The following is a 27,316-nucleotide window of genomic DNA, read 5'->3' as shown; positions in this document are numbered from 1 at the left end:
CTGTAAATAGCCCCTTCATCTGACTCTCTGCATGAACACTTGAGTCTGATGTGTGATTCCTGCAGGGACCTGGACTGTTGCACACTCAAACCTCATGTTCTCTCCGGGATACTATCCTAAAGATTTTGCTTCCCTAGGATAACCCAAAATTCCACTAACTTTTCTCCATAGGGCTTTGTTTTCTACTTATTTACCCTCCACAGAACCCCTACTGGTTCACTGATTTTTGTTTGTTTGTTTGTTTTTAGTTTTTTCTTAAGTTCTGACACTTAGCAGTTTACTCAGTACTCTCATGAAGAGCTGACCAAGACAATGTCTAGCAGGTATTTCTTGCCAGGGTTCACATAAATGCAGCTCAACCTTACTTTTTTAAATAATGGCTTTATTGAGATAGAATTCACATACCACAAAGTTCACCTGTTTAAAGTATACAAATAAGTGATTTTTAGTGTTTTCACAGTGTCATACAACTATCAGCAATATCTAATTCCAGAACATTCTCAGCATTACCCCACAAAGTGGTACCCCACGCACACTAACAGTCACTGTTCACTCCTCCCTCTTCTCCAGGCCCTGACAACTGTCAGCCTCCTTTCTGTCTTTATGCATCTACCTCTTCTGAATATTTCAAACAAATAGAATCATACAATATATCATCTTTCATATTTGGCTTCTTTCTCTTGGCATAGTGTTTCCAAAGTTCATCCATGTCAAAGCATGTATCAGTGCTTCATTCCTTTCTGTGACTGAAGAATATCCTGTTGCATGGATACCACATTTTGTTTGTTCATTCATCAACTGATGGACATTTGGGCTGCTTTACACCTCTTAGATATCATGAGTGGTGCTGCTATGAACATTCATATGCAAGTATTTCTTTGAATATCTGTTTTCACTTCTTGGGGAAATATACCTAGGAATAGATCTGTTAGATCATATGGTAATTCTATTTGACTTGTTGAGAAACCACCAAACTGTTTTCCATGGTGTCTGCATCATTTTATCAACCTTACTTTATGCATAAAATGTGTTACTTCTCTTTCTTTTAAATACCTCCAGTGCTAAAGATTCTAAAATTTTCTTCCTTGTTGTAGTTAAGCAATCTTAATGACTAGCCTCTAATATACCCATGGATTATTGAATAAATAGCTAAAACACTAAGAAAAGCAAAGACTTTCTAGTATACACACCAGGAATGAAGTTTCTGTTCCTACTGTTTGCCGATGGGTATTGGTTTACTTTCTATTTCTACAGTGATATTCGTGGTTAAAACTTCCTGAAGCGTGGGGCTCCTGGGTGGCCCAGTGGGTTAAAGCCTCTGCCTTTGGCTCAGGTCATGATCCCAGGATCCTGGGATCAAGCCCCTCGTTGGGCTCTCTGCTCAGCGGGGAGCCTGCTTCCTCCTCTCTGCCTCTCTGCCTGCTTGTGATCTCTCTGTCAAATAAATAAATAAATAATCATCAAAAAAAAATTCCTGAAGCATTCTAATTATAAATTGGCCTTAATTAAAATGCTAAAGTATATGTTGTTGGTTCACTTTTAAGGCTAATAACAGTGACAAAAGCAAAAGAAAATTGATCTACTCAGAAATATCCAGAGAGGAAAAAAGTGTTACTCATAATATTTTATGCGCACTTAAAGGACATATTTTTTTAGGGTGGAGAAAAAACACTGGCAAAGATCTCAAACAAAATAGTCAAAATAATCTCAAGCATGGTGCCTAAAATGGATCATGGAATATTTACCTTGTAGGAAATGTCCCTGATAATCATGGCTAAAGGGATTTTTATTTACTACCTAGTCTCCATTTCCATATCCATGAAGACTAAGAGAATTTGACAATGGTAAAATTTTAGAGCAGGTGGTAGAATGAAGTCGGAGAATCTAATTCTCTGCGGATGGATTATGAGCCCCTGAAGAACACAACAGACTATAAATGTTCAGGTCATAAATGAGTGAAGACAAATGGATCAAGTATGTGGCCACTAAGCTTGTATCTTCATGGACATGACTAAATCTGGAACATGAAGAAAATATTTAGTTGTACTCCTGCCCATATTTTATAATTGCTTAACTAATGTGAGAAGAAACAGACTACATTTTGCACCAGATATTGACAATGTTGCTATATATATGTCACTTCTCAGGTTTGCTTCAGATTCAGAAGTTCTAGTATAGTCTTTTGGCAAGCAGAATAATGACCACCCCCCCAAAGATGTTCATCCCTGATATCTGTGAATGTATTATGCTACATGGCAAAAGGAATTAAGGATGCTGATCAGCTGACCTTGAGATGGGATGATTATCCTGGATTATCCAGGTGGGCCCAGTGTCATCACAAGGGTCCTTAAAAGTGGAAGATGGAGTCAGAAAGGGAGGTCAGAGTTATAGGAAGGTATAACCATAGAAGAAAGGCACAGCAGGGTCGGATATTGCTGGTCTTGAAGATGGGGGAAAGTGAGCCAAGCAACAAGGATGTTGGTGACCTCTAGAAGCTAGAGAAGGCAAGGAAATGGATTCTTCTTTAGCGCCTTCAGGAGGAATCAGCCTGCTGACACCTTGATTTTAGCACAATGAGACCCATTTCAGATTTCTTACCTCCTTAACTGTAAGATGATAAATCTGTCTCATTTGAAGCCTCTATGTTTGTGGTAATCTGGTACAACAGTAATAGGAGACAAACCTTGACCAATATTCATACAGTCCCAGTTATAGCAAGGATTTGGGTTAAAACTATGGCTGGAAAGTTCTCCCACTCTTCTTTCCTTTTCACGCCCGTTAAATATGAACCTCTGTCCCACCTATTTCTGGGCGACAGAGAAAGAGGAGGTCAGCTTTAAACAAGCTGAATTTGAAGTGATGGTGAATATTTAAACTGAAATGCCCACTTAGTTTGAAATGTGGGACTCTTGTTTCTCACGTAGCTCAGCTATGGGGAATTGGTGGCATTCCTAAGGGATAGGGTGTCTCAGAAGAAGAATAGAAGGTTGAGGGACAGCCACAGTGAGAAAGGAGTGCCTGAGATCCTACAGTATCCCACCGTTTTTTGTTTTGTTTTGTTTTGGTTTTGGTTTTAGTTTTAGGTTGTTTGTTTGCAATGCAACAGCTTTCGCAAGTAGAGGGACAATACCAGAGTAAGTAAATTACCAACAGAGATTGTGTGAACTACTTCCTTGGGAAAGTATCAATGACAACTGATAAGATTGATTAATCCAAGTACAATATTGATCAAGTAGAAGAAGAGTAAAATCACCCCCAGGGTTGCAGTACAAAAACCAGAATCTCTAGTTCATCCGGCTTAAAGATTTTGTTGTCTGATACACAGATAAGACTCCACTGCTAAAAAACTCCATCTGTGCATTTGAAATAATTTGGCCCTAGTACTTGATTCTCTAGTTCTAAATAAGGTATGATGTCTGGAAATCATTGTATATTATTTAGTTTCTTTCCCAACTCTGCCGCTTGCAAAACAGTGTAAAAAAATCATTATCGTTAAGTTCACAGTGCTGTTAAAATTCTAGAGATGGCTTATTTAATTTGACAAACTGGCTTGTTCGGGGGCTCTGATCTGCATCCATTATATGAATTTTGTCAAAATAATTCCCTATGTCTGCCTGGGTCCGCATACATTATCAATATGTAATAATGCATTCTGCCCGGTCTTCATTTTAATTAAATTAAATCGCAGCGATTTGAAGTCCTGGAAGTTCAGGAAATCAGCCATCGCCTTTAGTAGCACTGCAATAAAGAATTCTATTTTTTTCAAGGTTATTGGCAACAACAATTGCATAATTATTTAATACAGTAGTTTGGCAAGAAAGAGTGGTGTTGCAGAGAGAACTAGACTTCCTAAAGGTTCACGGTGCATAGGAGTCTGTCTAAATTGTGTTAGAGAGAAACAAGGGAACATTAATAGTAATAGGTACTAAGCTACGGTTGCTTTGTGCACACAAAACATCCCTGAGAACGATGCTTTAGTGTTCATAAATTTCCCTTCAGTAAAACCTACGCAGGCTGGGCAGCCACAAAAATCGCAGCCACTGAATATTTTAATAATAAATAGGTAGTGCTTTACAATTTGCGAAGTACTCTCACGTACATGATCTCATTTTAATCCTTATAACATTCCTGCCTTGTAGGCATAGGGCAGTGAATATGATCCTCGTTTTGCGGAGGGGGAAACTGAGGTTCAGAAAGAGCAAGTGACTTGCCTAAAGTCCTCTCCAGAGCAGGGATTCAAACTCGGATCTCCCGGTCCTGAGTTCTGCACGCCTCTCCCTGAGGCCTCTCTTCACTAAATTGACCAACCCACCTTACCGAGCACCCAATTCAACGCCCCAGTGGCTTTCTGTCAAAGAAGCTAGCAGAGATAATAATCTTTCATCATTTCGCTCCACTCATGAATTCATAATCGTTAACTGAGAACAGGGCTGTTTTATCCATTCAGCTTTATAGGCAGAGCACCAAGGATATGAGTTTTTCAAGGACCGGTGAAAATGTTTGCAACCTGAAAAATAAGTATATTGGCACCAAAATATGAAAAGAAAACCAGAAAATCAACATTAATAAATGTTTAAATACATGTCTACAAAATGAAGCATTATGTCAGCTTGTCAACTGCTTCTCAATTTTCACACTTGCATATGAAATATGTTTAATGCAGGGTATGTGTTGTGGTTGTATCCATTTTAATACGTTTGACAAGATGTGAGATAGGACCTCCAGAAGTAAGCATGCCTGGAGCCTACCAGGATTTTTAAATGACGCTGATATCCTGGTAAGCAATGGTCCATGCCCATTTCAAACTGCTAGGCACGCCCATTAGTAGATTATGAAATCTCTCTGGTGTGCTAACCAGTAATTTTTTTTTAGGATTTTATTTATTTATTTGACAGAGAGAGAGATCACAAGTAAGACAGAGAGACAGGCAGCAAGAGAGATGGGGAAGCAGGCTCCCCAATGAGCAGAGAGCTCAATGCGAGGCTTGATCCCAGGACCCAGAGATCATGACCTGAGCCGAAGGCAGAGGCTTAATCCACTGTGCCACCCAGGCGCCCCGACCAGTATTGTTTTCATGGAACAAAATGGAACAGAATGGATGGCATAGAACAAAAGTGAACAGAATAGAAAATACCAGAATGTAAAGCTATTAGGAGAACATTGTTCTAGATAACTTGGCTTCGATTATACGTGCGTGTGTGTGTGTGTGTGTGTGTGCGTGTGTCTCCCCGTGTATATGCTGGGTCACAAATAACTTTCAGGCGTAAGAATTTGAAAGCCATTGGTAAGCTGACATAGTCAGGAGACAGAATCTTTGAATGATTTTCCAAACCATATGTCCTATTTTCCAAGGTAGCATTTATAATTGTTCTTGCCTTCCAGTCCCCTCTACCAACTCATACCAGAGCAGGATGGAGATATCTCTCCAAGATTGGGTGACCATATAATTTATTATTCAAACCAGATACTTTTGATACTTGGGATGCTGTTCATAATTACATCAAGACAACAACATAACTGGGTGCTACTTTGGGCCAACCAGAATACAGGGTACTTTTCTTTCAAGGCTAGGCCTGGCCTCCTTCCAATCCTTATCTCTTTAACTCAGAGTAAATAAAAGATTATTTATTTAGCACTTCTGAACCATGGGTCTTGCCCTTTATAGCTGTGATCTAGCATAGCGGAAAGAAGCACTTGCTGATGAGTCACTGCCATTTACTAGCCAGATGACCTTGAACTAGTCACCCTACCTCTCTGACTCTCATCACATCTATCAAATGGGAGTAAATGTATCTTTTTCATAGGTTTTTGTGAGTCTTCCATTTAGGTAATATACACAAAAATGTGTTTATTGTGTGTTATATAAATGTAAGGCGATATTATTTTTGTGATAGTTATTAAAGGGGTTGTGGATGAAAGTTCCAAAAGATAGGTAACCCTTCAGGGTTTGGCCTCTCTCAAATGACGAATTATCCTACCCTGGGTAATATCCACTGTATCTGCAGTGCTCAGCCCATCACCTGCATGGCACATAGAGCAGCTCAGTGAAGGTTTGCTGAGTTATTAAATAACAGCCCCCTTCTTTCTATTATAATATTGTATCCCTTTTAATCAATCACATTGTTTTAAAAGATAACCAGTCCATTTTCAAGGTGACTCTATTTCCTAAAACCTCTCCCAAGAAAAATGCCTAAGTACTGCAAGAAGATAGCAACGTTTTGTTTTATTTCGCACTGGGAAGAGGAGGGCACCCTGACCTTTTTTAAATCTCCCAGAGATACCAAGCCTCAAGGCCTTGCACACATGCTGCTCTCTCTAGAATGTTCTTCCCTATACTTTGTAAGATAAACCCCCTTCTGCATAAAGAGGCTTTTCCTTGTTTCTCCATTCCACCTTAAAGTCTCTTGCTACACTCACTACTAATACACTTCATTTTCCTATCATAACATTTATCACTGTGTGTGTGTGTGTGTGTGTGTGTGTGTGTGTGTGTGTGTGTGTGTTGTTTTTATATTTCATCCTCCCACTAGAATGTGAGCTCCATGTGGCAGGGGGAGAGGCAGTGACAGGAGGAAGTCTTGTCCTGTTCTGCATTCTTCATCCTCATAGCTCCAGTTCCTAATAAGAGATGCCCATTAAATATTGCATATTTGTTGAATGACTGAACAAATAAATGAACAAAGCTGGAGGCTAAAGCAGACCCCTTAGCCTTGCCTATGAAATGGAATGACATGTCCCCAAAGGAGAGGACTGCTGTGCCCAGGTACACAGAGGCCATCACAAATGTGAGTGTGAGCCAGAACATCATCCTGCCTTGGTGGCATCTAAGAGGTCATCCATGTTCTGGGTTCACTACTACACAGTGAGGCTCAAACAGAGCAGCTAGGGGAAAAAATTCTCATTATATTAGATTTCAGTGTACAGGACCTCTTGTGGGGTTACTTCACTGCTGGATGCTTTTTTTCTTTTCCTACTGCTACCTCACTTTGCTTCATCCTGCTACCTCACTTTTAGCACTGTCATGTCTAAACCTTATTTTTGTATACTGCTAGGGTATCGATCCCAAGAATTACCAAATCAAATCCAGTGATTCATTTTTTTAAAAAAATACATTATAACCAAAGAATTTTTTTTAAAAAGATTTGTTTGTTTGTTTGTTTGATGGGGGTGGAGGCCGATGTGCAGCAGAGGGAAAGGAAGAGAATCTCAAACACAGTCCCCACTGAGGACCCTGAGATCATGACCTGAGCCGAAGTCGAGAGTCAGACACTTAACCGACTGAACCACCCAGGAGCCCTGAATAGAGTTTATTTTAGGATCACAAAGATCGTTCAACATTAGGAAGCCTATTGCTATAATTCACCAGCTTAATAGGTTAAAAAAGAAAACTATGGGAATATTTCCATAAGTGCTGAAAAGGCACTTGATAAAAATTCATCACCTAGTTCTGACACTCCTGGTGAGCCAGAAATAATAGATAAATCAACAAAGCATTTTAGGCCACTGAGCAATGTGTCAAACTGAGGAGCCTCTGGGGTCATCCTATCCTATGATAAATCACCAGAGAATAGGAAAAGGTAGAAGTTCTAAGAGAGCGTACCTGTTCTCAGTAGATAGCACTATATCTATCTAGTCTTGGTCTACTGTTGCCAAGGCCTTCATTTGGTTCCTTAGGTCTCTTGTCTTTGGTCGTTATTGTTTGTGGTTGTTTTGCATTAATCTATTTGAAAAGAATGGGAAATGTTTATTCTATTTAATGATTCCTTTTGGATAAAAAAGTTTTTATCTTGTTGTTAGTTACCTTTTAAATATCATGAAATTATTTTTAGATATTCCTTGAGTTCATGAGGTAACGTGTCCGTTTCTCACACTATCAAACTACTTTTAATTATGTATTACTTTCATAAATGCAACCATTATGATTTCTGAAGCCTTATCCTGAAGCTGCTGAAAATCATCTGCCTAATCTCCTCATATTTTGCACGTTAGCTTCCTTGCATAACATCTTTACCTTGGCTGTTTATTGTCAGTCTCCTATCCCAGCCCTTATAGATGAATGTCACAGACACTGAATTGGATGTCAGGGGCACCATGGCCCTCAGCCTTCTTGTAATCCCCGTATTATACAAAATCTGCTGCTTGGAGAAGTAGAATGTGCATTCAGTTCTTTGCCCCATGTCCAGTGACTTTGGGGGAGCAAGCTACAATCTTTCTTTATAAACAGGTATAATAAAGTCTTCTTCATAAGCCAGTGTTAATATTTGCAAGATGACTAACAGTCAAGTCAAAGGTGTGATCCTGTGACCAGAGGACAGAGCCTTCTGCAAATGTAACAGTGCTATCTTGACCAGCAATGACTCTTGGTGAAGAAACATCCCATTAATATCTCTGTGTGGAGGGAGGTAAGGGAGAGAACACAGGAAAACAGAAATCCAGACAGAATTAAGGGTGTCTCAAGGCAGACAGTCACATCGTTCAGAAAACGCCTTCTGCTCTACTAATGGCTCTTTTCTCCCCTGCCCTCCCAATATATACTGTCCAGGGACCACCCCCCACCACCACCTATCTCGGCCCACTGCCAGACCAGTGTGTCTTCTGCAGCTCCTCTGAAATATTTACAGATGATTATTTTTTCTTCCTATCACATTACTCAACTGCCACAGTACCAGGCAGAGTGTAATGTCGGGGCTCAGCATTTTCATTGCCAGCCCTGAATAGCCCCTCTCCCCCCATTTTTAATTATATGAAAAAGAGCAGGCATTTAGTGTGTTACAGTATGCCTCCACGAGAGAAGTCTAGGATTGGTTGCTTCTGTATTTGCCAGTTTCCTGTGCATTTGGAAAGTAGCTCAGCTCTGTGGGGTGAAATGTCTGCCTTCTCCTAAACTGACTGCAAATTCTAGGATTATGTTAAAATGGGCTGCTGTCGGAAAGAAACCTCACCTTGTTACTCTGAGCAAGAAGCCACATGCAAAAATACCCCAACATACAGCCATTCTCATTAAAGTTAGTTGAGATTTTGGATAAGTCTTAAGTATAAATTATAACTTTATTAGCTCATAGAGCTTTCTCCCAAGAAAGTAAACCTAATAAAAATTAGAGGGAACTTATTAAGTGGCTGCCTTGTTGCTATTTGCCATGACTAGGGGAAAAAAGTAATATCATTGTGGGGTTTGCAGCCAGTGTACTTTTTTGTTGTGGACTAGAGAGCAATTCCAAAAGCAGATATGAGGTGAAAAGAGTATGTCTCATTACCATTGCACTGAGAACTCTTTAACTGATACTTTATATAAGCATTTCCTGCCACAGAGTTAGGGGGATCTTTAACTGTTACTGAGAGGGAAAAATCCGGCTCCAAACCACCACTGGAGGTCACCAGGGCAAACTACTTATTTGCAAAACTGCATAATCACCTTCCGGAGAACGGATTCTAAGGGAGCTCACCAGGCTTACAATGTACAAAAAGCAGATCCTGACAATGGTAGGGAAGGAGATGATGGCTTTCAGGGAACCTGTAATTGTCGCTGTGATTATTTATTCATCAGGACTTTTACATGTTGGCAAGAGAAGCAGAAACCGTGTTATTCAACACACCAACATGGCCCCAAGTATGCTTTTTCACCACCTGATTTTCCCAACATGAGATGCGATGCTCTCTTCGGCTTTTGGGTTTAATCCCCAACCAGAATCGATCAAACACAATGTTGAAAGAATGCACTTTGGAATCACAGAGTGTTAGTGCTCAAGGGGCACTGTATGAATTATCTAGTGCAAAAAATCTTTGGTCTGAGATCTCTATTTGGATTTCAGGAGGTCACTGAAGCTCTAGAATTATATACAAAATTATGTGTGCATCTGCATTTTTCTTTTTTTAAAAGATTTTTATCTACTTATTTGAGAGAGAGGGAGAGAGAATGCATGAGCAGGGGAGGGGCAGAGGGAGATGGAGCTGGAGAAGCATACTCCCTGCTGAGCAGGGAATCCTGACCCCGGGATCATGACCTGAGCCACCCAGGCGCCCCTCATCTGCATCTTTCTAGGAAGAAATCTAAGAAGAAGATTCATAACTTCTATCAAATTCATAATAAAAGTTTCCCTAACCCCAAAGGGTCTAAAAATTAGCAATTCTAGTCCATCCTCCCCTGGCCTGACTTTCTTACCAGAGAAGACCATGATTCTCAGAGATGCAGAATAATTCACCTGACACCAAATAGCTAGTTAATGGCAGACCCAAAAGTTGAAATCTTTTCTGACTCTAGCTCTAAAACCAACTCTTTCCACTCTACCAGAGTTGTTTAACAAGCATTGGGGTTCATGATAATATATCTAAGAGGTTGTTTGACAGCAATGATTTGTGTCATGACTATAACCCAAAGTAGACTACCTTTGAGATGCTTTTCCATCACTGAAATTGTTTCCATCTACCTTAATAGAGAACAGCATTGACACAGAATGATCCCGAACTAATTTCCATTTAGAAATTATTTCCATTTTATGATTAATCTTTCCCGCTCCCCATTGAGCTCCCTTGCTAATAATGCTTGGTTAAGGCTAATAATAAAACGAGTTCGCATTCCCTGAGTCTTCACCAGCTGATGGCAGGGTAGAAGGGCATCCCCTTCAGGACTGGCTACATAATTTGCAGGGCCCAGTGTTAAGTGAAAATACAGAACCTTGGGTTAAAAAATTATTAAGGATTTCAAGGTAGTGGCAGCAGAGCATTAAACAAAATGTGGGACCCTTCAAAACATGGGCCCCTGTGCGACTGCACAGGTCACACATCCCAGGACGATGGCCCTATAAGATCCCTATTAAAGCTTTGGTAGAGCAAGGGACCAAAAGAAGCCAACATATGATTTAAAATTGGCCATAGATGATCCACAATGCTAGAGAGTTGTATATTCATAATCATAAGGACTTTTTGGCTTATATGTACATATGCTCACACACACACATGCACATATAAATCAGTTTGACTAAAATTACCATCTTTTCCCTTCACCCAATGCCAAAACCCGAAACTAGTTTGCTTTAATTTTTCATCTTAGGTCCTATTTTTCTGGCATTGTTTAAGCACATATTTTCATTACCAGTTTTCATAACCAAATGACAAAAGGAGGGATGAGTTCTCCAGAGGCATCTAAAGAGTCAGGTAGAGACAGAAACTGGAAAAGCAATGGCCAACTACTAGCTAGGGATATTTGAAGCTTCCAGAAAGGGGGAAAGCAGCTTCAGGGTATACAGTTTAATGAGCCAATGCTCTCAGGCTTAGAACATTATGAGGACAAAAAACATTTTAAATTCAAGACTCAGAAATCTGGGGTTCCAACAGGTAAGCAGGTTTACCAACTGAGAAAATGACTGGGGTTTGGTGTACTTGAGCTAGACATATTTCAGTAGAGCAGAGGAACCCACGCTACCTTGTTTCCCACTTCCCATTTCAGTGGCATTCCAGGGTTCCAAGTTTAATGCGCAACATCTGTGCTTCATAAGAGTTGAGGCCAAATGTTGGGTGATATCCCATTGGTTAGCTCTATGCAGAAACCAAAATATAATGTGCACAAGGTGGAATTTACACTTGCCACGCTCAAAGCAAACTCAGACTTCTTGGCAAACTAAAGGCCAGTTAGCACAAGAGAAAATATAAATTGGACAAATCGATTTGTATTAGTCTCATGTGTAGTCAGTTGTTGTGTAAGTGACCCAGCACACCAAAACCAGCTTCCTAAGTGCGTTTTGCACCCTAGAGAGAGAAGAAACCAGCCCTCCTTGCGCCTCTTCTAAAAGAGTAAAGAAAAAATTGTATCAGCATAGCTTAAGCCTTCAGAGAGCTTATTTCTTCAGTTTTCCAACACAGCCTCCAACCCCAAAGCCCAAAGCTTGATGTCGGTAAACATACGTTATGTACCTAATGACAGAGAGCACGCACTCACTCATCTGAGTATGTACCCAGTACGTGCTGACTGATGATCACTTTTGGATGCTGGCGCTCTGCCGTGCTGTGTGAGGTGAAAGGCACTTGCAGTCGAATTTCAACCCGCATCAGAATTCAATAGCAAATGCAATACCCACAGAATTATCAACCATTGTAAAAATGAAGGAAATACTTTAAAATGTGCTAATGTGTTATTAACTCTTTGTTTGCAGTATCTGTGGGATATGAATATGAAACATGCCCTGACTTTATCCTCTGGGAGAAAAGGACAGTCATCTTACAAGGCTTTGAGATGGATGCTTCTAACCTAGGAGGCTGGTCATTGAATAAGCATCATATTCTGAATCCTCAAAGTGGTAAGCAGCTTTTTTATTTTATTTTATTTTCAAAGGATATACAACTTTTATTTTTATTGTTTTAAAGATTTTTGTTTATTTATTTTAGGGGGGGTGGGAGGAGCAGAAGGAGAGAGAATTTTATGCAGGCTCCATGAGCACGGAGCCTGCCCCAAGGCTCGATTTCATGACATTAAGATCATGACCTGGGTGGAAATCCAGAGTCAGACGCTTAATCAACTAAGCCACCCAGGTACCCCCAGTGGAATTTTTTTAAATTGTGATAAAAGATGCATAACAAAGTTTACCACTTTGACCATTTCTATGTACAGTTCAGTGGCATTAAGTATATTCACAGTGTTGTGCAACCATCACCATTGTCTATTTCCAGAATGTTTCCATCATCCCAATGAGAAAATCTGTACCCATTAAATAGTAACTCCCCATTCCTCCTCCCCCAGCTCCTATGCTACTTTCTGTCTCTATGTATTTGCCTAACTTAGGTATCTCACGTAAAGGGAAAGATGTACATGTTTCTAAGGCTTTTCAGACATATGCCAAGTTTACCTCAAGAATAATAGTCCATTTCATGGTCAAGAGTGCCCACTTCTTTGCACTTAAGAAGCTTTTAAAATATTTTTTATTACTGTTTTCTTAATGCAATATATATACACACATACATAGTGCTATATATATGCATTACACATGCACAACACATATTTGATGTGGAAAACTTGGGTAAGTACAAGGAAAAAGTTACCTGGAAGTCCAGCATCTAGAGATAGCCATATTAATACATTTATTTTCAAATACAGCAATCTGATTTCAAATTGGTGCTAGTATACTGAGACCTCTTCATCACGAAGTTCTATAAAGCTGGGTTTTAAGAATCATATGTCATCATTGCTCGATCCCAAGTAATTAACCAGTGTATCTGACACTAACCAACTTTTTTTAAAAGATTTTATTTATTTATTTGACAGACGGAGATCACAAGTAGTCAGAGAGCCAGGCAGAGAGAGGGGGAAGCAGGCTCCCCGCTGAGCAGAGAGCCCGATGCGGGGCTCGATCCCAGGACCCTGAGATCATGACCTGAGCCGAAGGCAGAGGCTTTAACCCACTGAGCCACCCAGGCACCCCACTAACCAACTTTTTTAAAAGTAGAATATAATGTTTTATATAATCTAACACTCCATCAATCATGCCAGTATTTTATGGGAAATGCTGCCAATTAAACTATGACATACACTGATTGCAAGATACAGACTTATTTCAAGAGATGTTAAAAATGTGGAGCAAAATGTGCACCATGGGATTGAGGAATCATCCATGTGATAACATTTTTCAAAAGGCTTTTGTGACCTCTGTCCCCTTTTAAATACAACAACCCTGCAGTGTGGCATTAATCCCATTTTAAAAATCAAGAATCAGAGGCTTACAGTCATGTGACTTTCCCCAATGTTGCACCGTTCATAAGTGACTAGAGCCCTGTGCTCTTTCTCTCTACCATAGTTGTTTGCCCACATAAATGTCAGTAGATCCAGTGAGAAACTAGAAACTGAATCAAGGAACAATAATGGTTAAAAAAAGAAAAGGCAGGAGGAAGACAGGAGAAGTGGTGAAGGAATCTAGGGAAGAGGGCAGTCCTGGACTTCACTTAGTTTTAAGTATTCTAAGTCCTGGACTTAGGAAAAGAGGAAAAGGCAGAGAACTAGGACACTGTCATCTTCCATCTTTGCCTTCTTCGAACCATCCTTGCTATTGTCACTTTCTCCTAGTTTGTAATTTACATGTTAACTGAATCAGGAGAGGGAACCCAGGTGGCCCTAGAGCCCATGATCTCTCAAACAAACTGATCTCACTACCCTGGTTATAAACGCTTCACCCAAGATCCTCCACCTTGTTTTTCATCTTTCTGGGGAGTTGGTTATTAGTGTTCCTGTCCAGCTTTCATATGAACATCTATTGGGAACTTTTTATTGCAAAATCGCATTCCTTTTCATCCAAAGACACAGATTCTGAGCAACCGTTAGTAGAACATGGACTTTGGGTTATTTCTCCAGGACTGGGGATGCAAATGTCTTGAGACAGTTACACTCTTTCCATCCAGCCATCCTTGTCTGCATCTGACCTTTATGAAACAACTGGTGAAGGTCAGGTTATCTCGTAAGGCCATGAACTGACCAAGGCTAAGAGATCCATTTTATAATCACACCTATGATCTTATTTTGTTTGCACCATCATTGAGTCAGCTAAGTCAGCCAGCCACATGGGCTGGAAAATTTTGATTGGCAAAACTAACCAGGTTTGCTTCAACCATGATGTGACACCACCTACCATAATCCCAGGAAGGGACCCCGAAGGTAAATGAGCCCATTGCCATAAGCCTTCATTATCCCTCCTTCCCCTCTTTCAAGGAACATTCTAAATTCCATTTCAAATTGTTTGTTTTATTTGAGAGCAAAGATTTGGGCATAGATAGAAAATGTCAACTCTTTTCTGTTGTCAAAAGGAGAATCACAGTTTTAAAAGTACAAAAACGAAAGGGCAGATGCCACTTATTAAATTATGAGGTTTTTTGTTTTGATTTGAAAGAGTTTGACATTTTAAGCAGCCGGTTCTTTTCCACACACTTTTATTGGCTTGTATGGATTGTCTCTTTCAAATGCCTGTCATTGACATTAAGCAGAAAGTGGGAAATGACCTCAATTGAACCAGCCCCCAGCTGTGTGCTCCCAGCCCTGTGTCCTCTTACTATTTTCTTCACACAGGCTTAGAAATTCAGAGCAGAGGGGAGCCATTGAGAAGTTGGCTTTGGGATCCCCCTTATTTCCACAGATGTGTTCTCTCCACCCCTACTTTGCCAGTAATCAGTTTTTAAACAAGAGGTAATGAATTCTTTCTGAGAATCTTTTTAACACATTTTTGAAGTATAATTTATACACCATACAACTCAGCCACTTTAAATGTACACATCAGTGCTTTTAATAAGTTGTGGAGTTGTGCACCCAACACCACAACTGTTTCAGGATATTGTTGTCTCCCCAAAAAGATGCCTTGTGCTCACCCCAGCTCCACTGAATCTGCTCTCTGTCTCTTTCTGAGAATTTTATTCTGAGAAAGAAACCTTATTTTAGATAGCTTTTTTTTTTAAGGAACCTTTTTTCATTGGATCATCTCATTTGTAGGCACAATGTATTTCTAACCAAGAACTTGTCACATTTGCCAGGAAACAGATCTGAAGCCAGCTCTGCCACTGCCTTTCAGCCTGACCTTGGACATGAACACCTCTCTTGGGATGTTTTCAAAGTCTAAATCCCACCCACAAAGGCAGTTTTAGAAGCAGGAATGATAAGTGTGAAGGAGCAGCTTTGAGAAGACCAATTTAGAAAGCAATGCTCTTTCCCCCTCAGGTCAGACAGTCTTTTCTGACTGATTAAGGCAAGAGCAACCATCTTTCCAAATTCTGCCACTCCGCTTCTTTCTGGAAAAAGCCTAACTCTTTAGGCACCCTGCTTTTTTGATCTGAGACAGATGGCAGATTAGAAACAAGAATCTATCTTCCCCCAATTCCCTCTCACTGGTTAAAAAGACACCTGTAATTAGATTGGATGTCTGCTGCCATTCACTTCTTCAGTTTTTCTTTAGTTGCAAAATCATTATGCAGTGGGTAGCTTCTAGAAGGCAGTGTTTTCAGACCATTTGTCATTTTAGTTGCAGCAATTATATTTACCTGACAATTAACCATTGGTTGCAGAGAACTGTTTCCAAATATTACGCCTGATATATGTAGATGGTTTCTACTTTCTGAGATGAAAAAAAAAAAAACAGGAACTTGTATTTTTCAATATTATTCCTTCAAAATACATCTTCTTAGTGATTACAGAAAGTATATATCCTTACCTTTTAAGATAAATCAGTTCTTTAAAATTATGAGGAATAAAAATGTGTACATGAATCATCTATTACTGAGGTAAGCATTTGTTTTAGTATATCTTTGTATCAAACATATCTCCTAGTGTGTCCTCCCAGTTGAGTGTTAAAAAATTATTAAAGAAAACAAGCCAGGGCACTAATTGGATATCGTCATCTGTCTGAAATGGATAAAGAATTTCTTTTAACTTAGTCTCCAAAACAGGCCAATAGTTTGTCGACAAATGGTTTTACTGGGAGGGGAAGTAAATTTCCATTGATCACACTGGCATATCTCCCAGCTTGTGTTTATATCCTCTCAGTCAAGTCCTAAGAGAAATATGTATTGTGTCCCTGGTTGTTCATAAGTCTGAAAAATGGTTTCTTCTTTGAAATCAGCATAAAGCACCACCCACTGGCTTCCGAGGGGAATTTTTATTTCAAACTTATTTATAAGCTTCAAAAGAATTTCTGAGCAAGGTAGCAGGAGGGTATGAGTAGTGCGTTTAAAAGTATGCTTAACTTATTATACAGCAGACCTGGCTTTTTGGCAGAGAGAAGGAAAACTTAGGGGAGAAAATGTGCAGTAGGCCCCATTCAGTGGGGTTTCTTTGTTGACTGCCAACAAGACACCCAATCCTTAGCAGGAAGTTGGCCTTCATATAAAAATGTGCGTTGTCCTAGGATCATTTGATTCTGGTTTCAAAATGAGCATGTGTGGCAGAATAAACTGGAAAGGAGGCAGCAGTAATTGATCAAGATTTCCAGGAACATAAACAAAATATTTTCAAAGCAACCTTTTGCAGAAGAATTGGTGTTAAATCATTGTTGCTAGATGGTATGCCCCGGTTCTATGTAATGGAAGGTTAAACAGATTCTTGAAACAACAAAAACACCCTTCAGAATGATCTATTTTTCTAGGGCAATACAAAAGGGGTTTGCCCATTTTTGTTTTGATTGCTTCAGCTTTAAACAGGAATGGTAATTTCAGTACACGGGCACTTTAGTACCTTGCATGAAAGCAAGACATCAATTGTTGAGATGTAATCAGAAAGTACATTGCCTTATGTTTTATTTCCTTTAATCATTCTTCTTCTTTGATGGAGTGCTGGGCTTTCTAATAGAAAAGGGGAGTTTTAGAATTGCAGGCTTAGAAGAATGGTTTAGAATAGCCATCTTTAGTTTTTAAATTGCCAGGAGCCTGGTAATAACATGTCATTTTGAAGGTAATTGTTAACTATACCGTTATATTGATATAAAAAAGATGGAGATCTACCTGTGAAAATAGATGTTAATAGCAAATCTGGTATTTCCAAGCTAATAATTGGACATATTTTTGAGTGATATACCCTATAATGCATTGCTGAAATACAGACATGCTAAACAGTTGGTTTCCTTATTTGTTCGAGAACATATCATAGTCTCATTGGTAAGATATTCAGTTAGTGATCATCAGGAGGTTTCTTTTCAATTATGTTGTTTGACGGTCATCCCAGTTCTCATTCACTTCCAATTCATTTAAACTGTAGCATTGAACGCATTGCGATTGTTTTTTTGTGAAATGAAATCCAGTCCTATTAATCTTACTTAATTAACTGTTCGAAATCTTATGAATTTTTTTACTGCCTAATAAAGTTATTAATAAGAAAATAGTGATCCTCGAGATATCTCACAGTTCTACTGTAAAAGACCAATTTGTTGGGGCATAAACTCATAGCTGCTCCTGCAGATCATACATTGAAAAAATAGGCAAAAATCACCCTAGGAAGGGAGAGTCAAAGTACCTAGACTTGAAATCTGAAGGCTGTATGATGTATGGGACTTGTTTCCTGGAAAGCCCCTTCCAAGTACATATTTGGTGTTATGGTATTGTGCATGTTTTACCCTCTTACTTATTTTTGCCAACAAAGTTCCTATTTCAGAGTGATTAGTGGTGTCTATTGTAGGACTGTGGGACCAAAAGCTGAAAGAAAACTGAGGAAGACATTTCAGGAAATGTTTAGGGAGAGTAACAGACAATCCAAGGAGATAGAGAGCAGGGGTCATGGGGGAGGGGGGAGAAGAGTCTACAAGATTACTGTATTCATTCACTTACCATCAGTTACTTCTGTCTGACACATTGGCATGTCTTCTCACAGCATGGGTGTTTTCCCTGCCCAGGCTCATTGTGAGCAGACTTGAGCACAGCAGTTCTTGTTTCTTGGATTTTCTGCCCGGGTTCAACAGGTTTGCAAAATCACTGGGATTTGACAAGGAAACTACAAGAGACTCAAAGCCTATTTTGAACATTTACTGAGCTCTTACAATGACTTGGCCACAGGGATTGGCGCTAAAATGCAGAAAAGAGTAAGACAGAGAGTCTGCCTTTATGGAGCCCATCCTCTAGTGAGAAAGATAGAGAAGTAATGAAAACTGTATCATACAACATAGTCGGTGTTATAACGGAGCTATGGAAAACAAACTGTGGGCCCAAAGGGGGAGTAACTCATTCTACCTGGACAGAGCACTGAGGGAAAAACTGAGCTGAGCTTTGATGGATAGGTAAGAGTTCCCAAAGCAGACAAGATGAGGAGGGCTTTCAGGACAGAGGGAAAGGCATATACAAAAGCAGAACAGAATGGAAGAATGTGAAAGTAATTGTAAAACAGTTCATTATCACTGGAACTCAAGATACAAATAAGAGGATGATGAGTGTAGGCAGTGGTCAAGTCATGAAGGACTTTGTATGCCTTAATAATAGGGGAGGTGCCCCATATTCTACAAAGGAAATGGAGCTGTTGAAAGATTCTAAGCCGCACACTAAAACAATCTCAATGGAAAGAGGTGGGGGGGGTGGTTGGGAGATAGGTATGTGTGGAGACCGGGAGACCAAGAAGTGAAGAAACACTGAACTAAAGCAGTAATGATAGCAATGGAGGTGACAAAACTGGTTCAGCATATCGTAGGAGTTAGACTCATAGTGGCTTTCATAATGAATTAGGTGTAGTGAATGAGAAAAAGAAGAGCCGTAGTCATGCCCACATTTCCAACTTGGGTGAATACACTCATGGTGATACCACTCCTAAGATGAGTAGGCAACACAGGAGGAAGAGCAGGGTTTGGTAGGGGGAGCAGAAAAATAGAGTTCCCTTTTACACCTGTTGAGTTTGGGGGGCCTGTAAGGCATCCAAATGGGGCGATTGAGCAGGAAATTGCAGGGCAGTTGCCAACTCTGGACAGGAGAAAATTTCAGACTACAGAGATAAGAATTAAATCTGTGGGGCGCCTGGGTGGCTCAGTGGGTTAAAGCCTCTGCCTTCGGCTCAGGTCATGATCCCAGGGTCCTGGGATTGAGTCCCACATCGGGCTCTCTGCTCAGTGGGAAGCCTGCTTCCTCTTCTCTCTCTCTCTGACTGCTTGTGATCTCTGTCAAATAAATAAATAAAATCTTAAAAAAAAAACCTTAAAAACTTTTTTTAAAAAACTGCCTTCACAAGGGCACCTGGGTGGCTCAGTGGGTTAAGCCTCTGCCTTCGGCTCGGGTCATGATCCCAGGGTCCTGGGATCGAGCCCCACATCGGGCTCTCTGCTCAGCAGGGAGCCTGCTTCCTCCTCTCTCTCTGCCTGCTTCTCTGCCTACTTGTGATCTCTGTCTGTCAAATAAATAAATAAAATCTTTAAAAAAAAGAGTTAAATCTGTAAGAATGGATGAGATTGCCCAAAGAGAATGACTGCACAGTATTTTCCAGCATTTTCATAAGTCAGTATCTCTATTTTGTGCGCTGATGATAGTGAGATATGGTCCAAAGAGTGGAAAATTCAAGTTCCTTTCTTATATCTTTGAAGTACATTCTAGTGTTATGACTTTTTTTCTTTTCACAGAAGTAGATTACCTTCTTGATGGTGTTTTGCTAAGTTAATATTAAAATTGACTGATATTTCCTTTTCAGGAACCAGTCAGTTGCATAGTGAGGGTAATTTGAAGTCAGACAGGTGTGTGCTGGGCATCAGGAGAAAGTCAGCCATGAGATGAAAAATTAGCCACAGATGATTCACAGAGCCCAAAGTGAACAGGTGATCATTAGAAGTTATTCATCAAATGTTTTATTGAGGCATTTAGAATCAGCACTAACGGGCCTGGATGTATTAACCCATATCACAGGTAGACAAACTGAGGCCAAGTGTTATGCTACTGTTTGTGGTTGCTATGCAGTGAAACAAAACGACAGTGCTTCACTCTCAGGTTCTTTTATGCCAGGCCAAAATTCAATGCTGCTTTGAACAAGAGGGAGATTAAAATGTTACTGAGAATATTGTGTGGTAATTGTGGGCTTTTTATTCTTTTTTTTTTTTCTTAAATCTAGGAATCATCCATAAAGGGAATGGAGAAAATATGTTCATTTCCCAGCAGCCCCCAGTCATATCAACCATAATGGGTAATGGACACCAACGGAGTGTAGCCTGTACCAACTGCAATGGCCCAGCTCACAACAACAAACTCTTTGCTCCTGTTGCCTTAGCTTCTGGCCCTGATGGTAGTGTGTATGTTGGCGACTTTAATTTTGTAAGACGAATATTTCCCTCGGGAAACTCCGTTAGTATTTTGGAATTAAGGTAAGTCTCCTCTAATCTCTGTTTGCTTAGTGGATGAGGAAAAAGCAAGAATGAGATAACATGAAGAGAAAGACATTGCCAGAAAGAGCAGAAAGTGCAGTTGCCCATCTTTTAGCCCTGAGCCTGAGATGCAGGAATAGGGACAAAGGACATATGTCAACATGCCCACTCCTTTGGAGACCCAGGAAGTGTTGACATCCCTGTATGTGTGGCCTTCCTTGTTAGCATTGCTGTCACTGACATGGATCTCAGTACTTCCAGCTGCTCAGGTAAGTCACTCAACCTCTGTTGGTAACGACGAACACTGATCAAAAATATTTGTTTCATTCTAGCAGGTAGAGGTAATGCCAGATCCAAAAGGCTACATTTTCTAAGTTCTCCAGGTTCAGTCTTTTGAAGTGGTCACTTTATAAAAAAGAAGATAGAAGTCTGTGTTTGTGTACCCTGATAGGGAAGGAAGAACTCAGTTTTTTTTTTACACTTGAAAGCTCTATTCCATTGGGGGAAAAAAGATTAAAGCATTCATCGTTAGACTTTCTTAATCCATTTTAGGAATTTTCTTGGGAGTCCAAATTATTTTGACACCTTTTGAAAGGAATTCATACCTTCTGGTATCATGTAATACCATGAAGTTATACAAAGATTACAACTAAGCAGACTATGGCCTAATCAGCTTTATTTCTCCTTTTCTGAGGCTACAGGATGCAAATATATGCCCTCTGGAGTCCTAGAAAATGGAACCACCCCTTCCCATACCAGTGAGGATAGACAGACCTGTTTTCTTTCCCCTGGGTAAATGGATAGAGTCTTCCCTCCAGTTGGTTATGACAGCTTTATCCCTGACACATACCTTGGGAACTTTAGGCTAAAAGTTTCTCTTGTTCCAGGAGATTTTGATGCCATCCTATAAACTCATCCATAAAACATTTGTTGCCTCAGGCATCACCTCATTGTCCTGAAAGATAGTGACCAAAAATAGTGCCTGGGAGAACAGAGACATTGATGGAGTAACTTCTATATACAGGGCACCATCAAGGCCAGTCAAAACATATGAGAAGTCTTGGGTCATTTCCACTTAACATTATGTTCACACAAGCATGGAAATTTGAATATATGAGGACATTCCTTGAAATTTTTCAGATTCTCGTGCTTGCTCTGGAATCTACCTCCTTTTTCTCAGACTAAGTTAGTCCTTCACACCTAGCTGAGGACATCTTCCAGTCCCAAGACCCCATCCATTTTTCACAGTAATTCATTCCAATTTTAATATGTTTCTTAATTATAATTGCAGACACTGTCATAGAGAAGAAAGCTGTTAAGTCCCTTGACTGATTTTTTAAAAATAGACTAACATTAAGATTTTATAAGGGTAAAGTGCATCTAGAGAGACTAGAGGGTTATTAAGTCATAGCACCCTGCTCTATTCAAATGTTCATGTACCTTAGGGTGACACACCTCATGGACACTTGTCATTTCCAGCAGTATATCTCTTTGGGAACATACTTACTGGAAAGCCAATGAGGAAGGCCAAGATGGTTGTATGCCCACATTTAGAAATGATTTCTACAACATTCAACATTGTTTTCAAAATCCTAGGGATGCTCCTTTTACATGATGCCAAACATTGATGGAGCACTGAACGATTAATTCACAATCTAAATGTTTCTAGTCATGCAGATATTAGCTCTCAAGTAGACAAAGACCTGACTAATCCTATAAAGCCTATATAGCTAGACCTCTGTAGCTAACTCCTCAAAGGAAAAACCATAAGATTAGCTACAAAAACAAATACCAAGACTAATAATATTACCATAAAGAAAACCCAGCTAAGTTTAGTCCTTTCCTTTGTGATTTAAATGCAAATTTACCTAAGGTGGAACAATTTTCATTCACTGATGAGATTCTCCTTTGCTCAGGGATCCTTAACAGTTCACAAATTTGCATTTTGGTCCGAAGTACCTTATGACCTTCAACACAAAGTCATTCAAAGAATAAAATAGCGTAACTTGGACCCCAATTGCAATGTGATTTTCTCAGTATAAAGAAAAATCCATTTCTGGCAGTGTGAAGTATTGTCCAATCCCTCTATTCATTCTTACTCCACAGTACTGTTCTCTCACATTGTCACAGCTCTTCAAACACATAGGCAAGCACACGCCATGAGCTCACACACCCAAGCTCTCTCACTTAGCCTGAATCTAGCTAGCTTTTCTGAGCTCACATCCTTTAAAGCAGTTCTTAACTTAATTTTTCTTTTAAATTCTCAGGCGCCTTTCAGAATCTAAGGAGGGCTGTACGACCTCTTCCTGGGGGGCGGGGGGGGGGACATGTTCACACAAAATTGTATGTGTGTTTTCAGGGGTCCCAAATTTCCCCTTTCTGCCTACACATCCCCGCCTGCTAGCAACCTACCCCTTTCATAGATTCATGGTTACCATTCCTTGGATTAGGTTCAAGCGGAAAAGAAGTAGTTCTCTCTTGTGTTAGGTTCAAGGAGGAGAAAAATAGTTTTCCCTTATCTACTCTAATACTCCTGTGCTTGGCCATCAAAGAAATAAACTGATTGAATTTACATGATTTTGACCTAATTGATAAGTAACTCCCTATTTTCCTATAGTCAAAACCATCAAGCTAGTTTATGTCAGCAAACATTATCTGTTATGTTTACTCAGACACTAATAATAGTTCTTATTAGATTCACCTAAAAACTGTGTCTGGCTTGATCAGTAGTCTATACAGTATACATTGCATCTTTGATGTATGATTGGTAAATTTATTTATTTTCTTTATAGCTTCCAGATTTAAACTTCCTGTGGAGAAATAAGTTGATATAATGTCTCTGCTATGTTAAGAACCATAATGTTCAATGGATTCCATTGCATATAGATAGAAACTTCATTTTGTACCAGTTTTTTTGTTGTTGTTAAAATTTGTTGATTTAATTGCTGCCATCACCCTCCCCCTCCCAGTGGGTATTAGTCATTTTACTTGGTTGAGTCATCCGTTTCCTTGGAAACACAGACTAATATAGTCATTATGTTATTGGTTGCACTTAAAGCTGTGAATGGAAGAGCAATGTTGTCAATAGGTTATTACAGAAAGGGATAGAGAACATTCCAGATCTTGACCCTCTGTCAAGGTTATTCATTATATAACTTAACCATTCTGCTCTCTACTTCTCTTATCTATAAAACTGATTTCAAGTTAATATTTGAGCATCTTCTTACATGTCTTATGTGTTTAAGTTTATGTTTATATTTAAGTTGTTTTAAGACCCACAGATGCATAGTTCTCAGCCCAAAGTTTGATGGCATTTTGTTTGCTCTGACATAAAGTTTGCTCCTACTGGATGCCCTTCGAGCTTTCCTTCTCTTCCATCCTCATGTTTCATAGTGGGCCACATTGAAAATTTCCAGGCGCCCCTTGACATGTCAAAGATTGGAAGACTAGATTTTTCCTTCCTCAGCTCTGCTGATCCAAACTCTCCCTGATTGAATTTCTTTCATCCGACCTCAGAAATAATTTCATTTTCATTGATTGCCAATCATTTATTTCCTTTAGCTGGCCCATCATTGGCTGAATGGAGAGAGTAAGGAAAAGTCAGTTCTGTCTTTATCATTAGCAATATAGCAAGAGCAACAATATTATTTCTTGTTATTTAAAGTATAGAGTACTCTTTTGCCCATTGTCTACAGATTTCATCCACACATACACATCTTAGTCCTTCATTCCAGTGGGAAATTGAGGTAAGATAATAAAGAAGAGAAGATTAAAAGATCATTATGTAAGTAATTAAACCTAAGGGAATCTTAAAAATACATTCTGTGAGGATTTTTGTAAAGACACATTTGTTTCTATATGAGATAGTTTAGGCCTAGTTATCCCTGTGGATTTGCTTCTCATGTTAAAATTTCATACACACACATTTTGGTAACACAAAAGGGACATCACAGATTTGTGAGCTTAGTGTTAGAAAAGTCCATGGAGATATCTGGTGCAACATGGCACCCACTACATGCCTGACATTTGATCACATCTACTTTGTTTGATCCCTTTCAGTTAACAGGAAACTTAAATACCCCTCTAGACAGCCCATTGAATCTTTGGAGTGCTCTTTTAGAAAATTCTTGCCTACACTGAACTGAAATCCACCTTCATAAAACATCTACTCAGAAACAGCAAATGTTAGCATCTGCAGCAGCTTGGCAGCCACTCCTCTCTTATTCCTGACGCGTTTCCATGTGTGTGAAGACAGACCTCATAGGTTCCTGAGCTTCCTCTTCTTCAGTGTGAACATCCCCAAGTCAACTATTTCTTATCAATTATGACTTCATTTCTTCTTCCTTGGATTATGGCCTCAGGGCCATAGTTCGGTTTTCTGAAACTAATAGGGATAATTATGTAAGTGAAAATAGGAGGCACCATATCAAGTCCTTTGTAAGAATACAAATATGACTATCCCCCTTGCTTCCCTCTCAACTTCTAATTTCACAAATCTATTAGAAAACCTATTAAGCATGAATGGAAATGATTTATTCTTTATAAAAACCTCATGCTGTTATTGTTCATGATACTGATATTCTCCAGATATTTATTTTGTCCTTCCCTCAAAATGAAAGAAAGATGAAAATAAGAACCTGGCAAATGTTTCTTGGTACCTTGAGTAACTTGGACTCAACAAATGTCAATGTGACATAAAAATTTCTCTTGCAATTCTACCATTTCTTTTACAGTGACTGGTTAATATTTCCTCCATCGTTCTCAGGACTTGACTCCTGTCCCTGACTAGGGATTGAGTGGAACTAGAGTAGCACCCACTTAGGAGCAGTTAGCATGCAGAAGGCCAGGGAAACTTGTAGAGCATGCTACTGAAGGAACAAATGGAGTCTGGATTTTGAGAGCTTGGAAAATAAGTGAGAAATGGCCAAGAATCATCCTTTTGTCAGCAACACTGGAGCAACAAATAGAGAAACACTCCATGTAGATGAAATAGATGGTGACCTTACCAGGGTGAGCTCATGTATTAGTGGTAGCACTCAACGGTTCCCTCCCCTTGACCCAGAAACATCTTTGCTGGCCTTCCACGGTGCCCAAATTCCTGCTCTAAGAAATGTGTTCCCTTGAGTTGCCACATTGCATCTTTAAGAGTCCCCAACACAGGAACCTCTGTTAGAATGACCTGTCAAGCTAAAATCATCGTTAGTCCTTGGGCACGGATTCATTTGTTGGATTGGTTTCTAAGGAACGGCCAGCTAAAAACAGGGCCCTAAAACACAGGACAGGTAAGAAGTGAGAGGGGCAAGGGACAGAGCCAGAGCATGAGGGAAGATAGTCTTAGGTGAGGGTTGCTGGAGTGGGAAGCTCTAAGAAGTCAGCAAATGGCAGAAGTGGGAACTCAGTCTTCAAAGGAAGAATATCACAGAAAGATGAGTAGGGAGGGAAGACCACTTTGGGACATCAAGTATTTCTGGCTAAGCATAACAACATGTGGTTGAGTGCTATGGCCACCACAGAACAGGCCAGGCAAACTCACAATGCCAGGTCACTAGGCAGCAACTCCACAGTAGGCATATTCTCTCTTTCTCCATCCCTCACCTCACAAAAGTAGAAAAGGAATGGGTCGAACCTGATGCTAAGTGAAAGAAGCCAGTCAAAAAAGGGCACATATTCTATGAGTCCATTTATATGAACCACCCAGAATAGGCAGATCCATAGAGACAGAAAGCAGATTCATCACTGCCTGGGCCTGGGGCAGGTTGGGAATAGGTATTGACTGCTAATGGGTATGGGCTTTCTTCCTGAGGTGATGAAAATGTTCTGGAATTGGATGATGGCGATGGTGGCACAACTCTCTGAATGGTACTAGAAACTGCTGAATTGTACTTTTTGGAAGGGTAAATTTTATGGTATGTGAATTATATCTCAATAATTTTTTTAATTGAAAAAGAATAGATGGCCCTTTTAATCATCTTGAACCTGAGAAAATCCAAGATCGGCTTAAAGACCCTACCATGGGGAACATTTCTTGCTCGAAAAAAGATTCACAGTTCCACTCTTTCTCCTCCTAAGTGTTGGCCAGCTTCAAGTCAGTGAGTTGCCAGGCAGCAGTGCCTACGGATGGGCCCAGGCACTTGTGAAGAGCTCACACTGGCACCTCAGCATGTAGTCAGTTGCTAGCTAGACGACGAACTGACTTTGGTGGTGGCTCAATCCTGAATCGATAACTATAAGTAATTCTGAGACAGAACAAGGTCACTCACTGGAAATAAATTCCGTCATTTTCACTTCCTCCTTCTGAGATGTTAATGAGAGAAGCTGCTCTGCATAATACGGGACATCTTTCCAAATTCACAGCGACATTCTTGGCAGGATCAGAAGCGCTGCAAGAAAGTCAAACCACTATCCTCCCCCACCCTTGCCATTACCATTTCAAAACCCTTTGTAGCCACACAAATGGTTCTGTACCAAGAGAATCTTCATTTTGGATGAAGCCATGTTTTAATGAGGTCCTTCTAGTACTTTCACAACTAAACTTCCTTTGG

At 39.9% G+C, this 27,316-nt stretch overlaps 1 protein-coding gene across 4 annotated transcripts in view; it reads left to right on the top strand.

The window, feature by feature from the left end:
* TENM1 (teneurin transmembrane protein 1) overlaps window positions 1-27,316 on the top strand; it is a 764,948-nt gene that overhangs the window by 634,218 nt on the left and 103,414 nt on the right. For all 4 annotated transcript variants that reach the window (XM_032882345.1, XM_032882346.1, XM_032882343.1 and 1 more), the window contains 2 exons: window positions 12,147-12,290; window positions 20,525-20,774. In XM_032882345.1, coding sequence (XP_032738236.1) covers window positions 12,147-12,290; window positions 20,525-20,774 — 394 coding nt within the window. The remainder of the gene's footprint in view (window positions 1-12,146; window positions 12,291-20,524; window positions 20,775-27,316) is intronic.

The sequence above is a fragment of the Lontra canadensis genome, unplaced genomic scaffold (genome assembly GCF_010015895.1).
Source record: "Lontra canadensis isolate GAN:19392208 unplaced genomic scaffold, GSC_riverotter_1.0 scaffold81, whole genome shotgun sequence".
Lineage (NCBI taxonomy): Eukaryota > Metazoa > Chordata > Mammalia > Carnivora > Mustelidae > Lontra > Lontra canadensis.
This window is presented reverse-complemented; position numbering and strand designations above follow the sequence as displayed.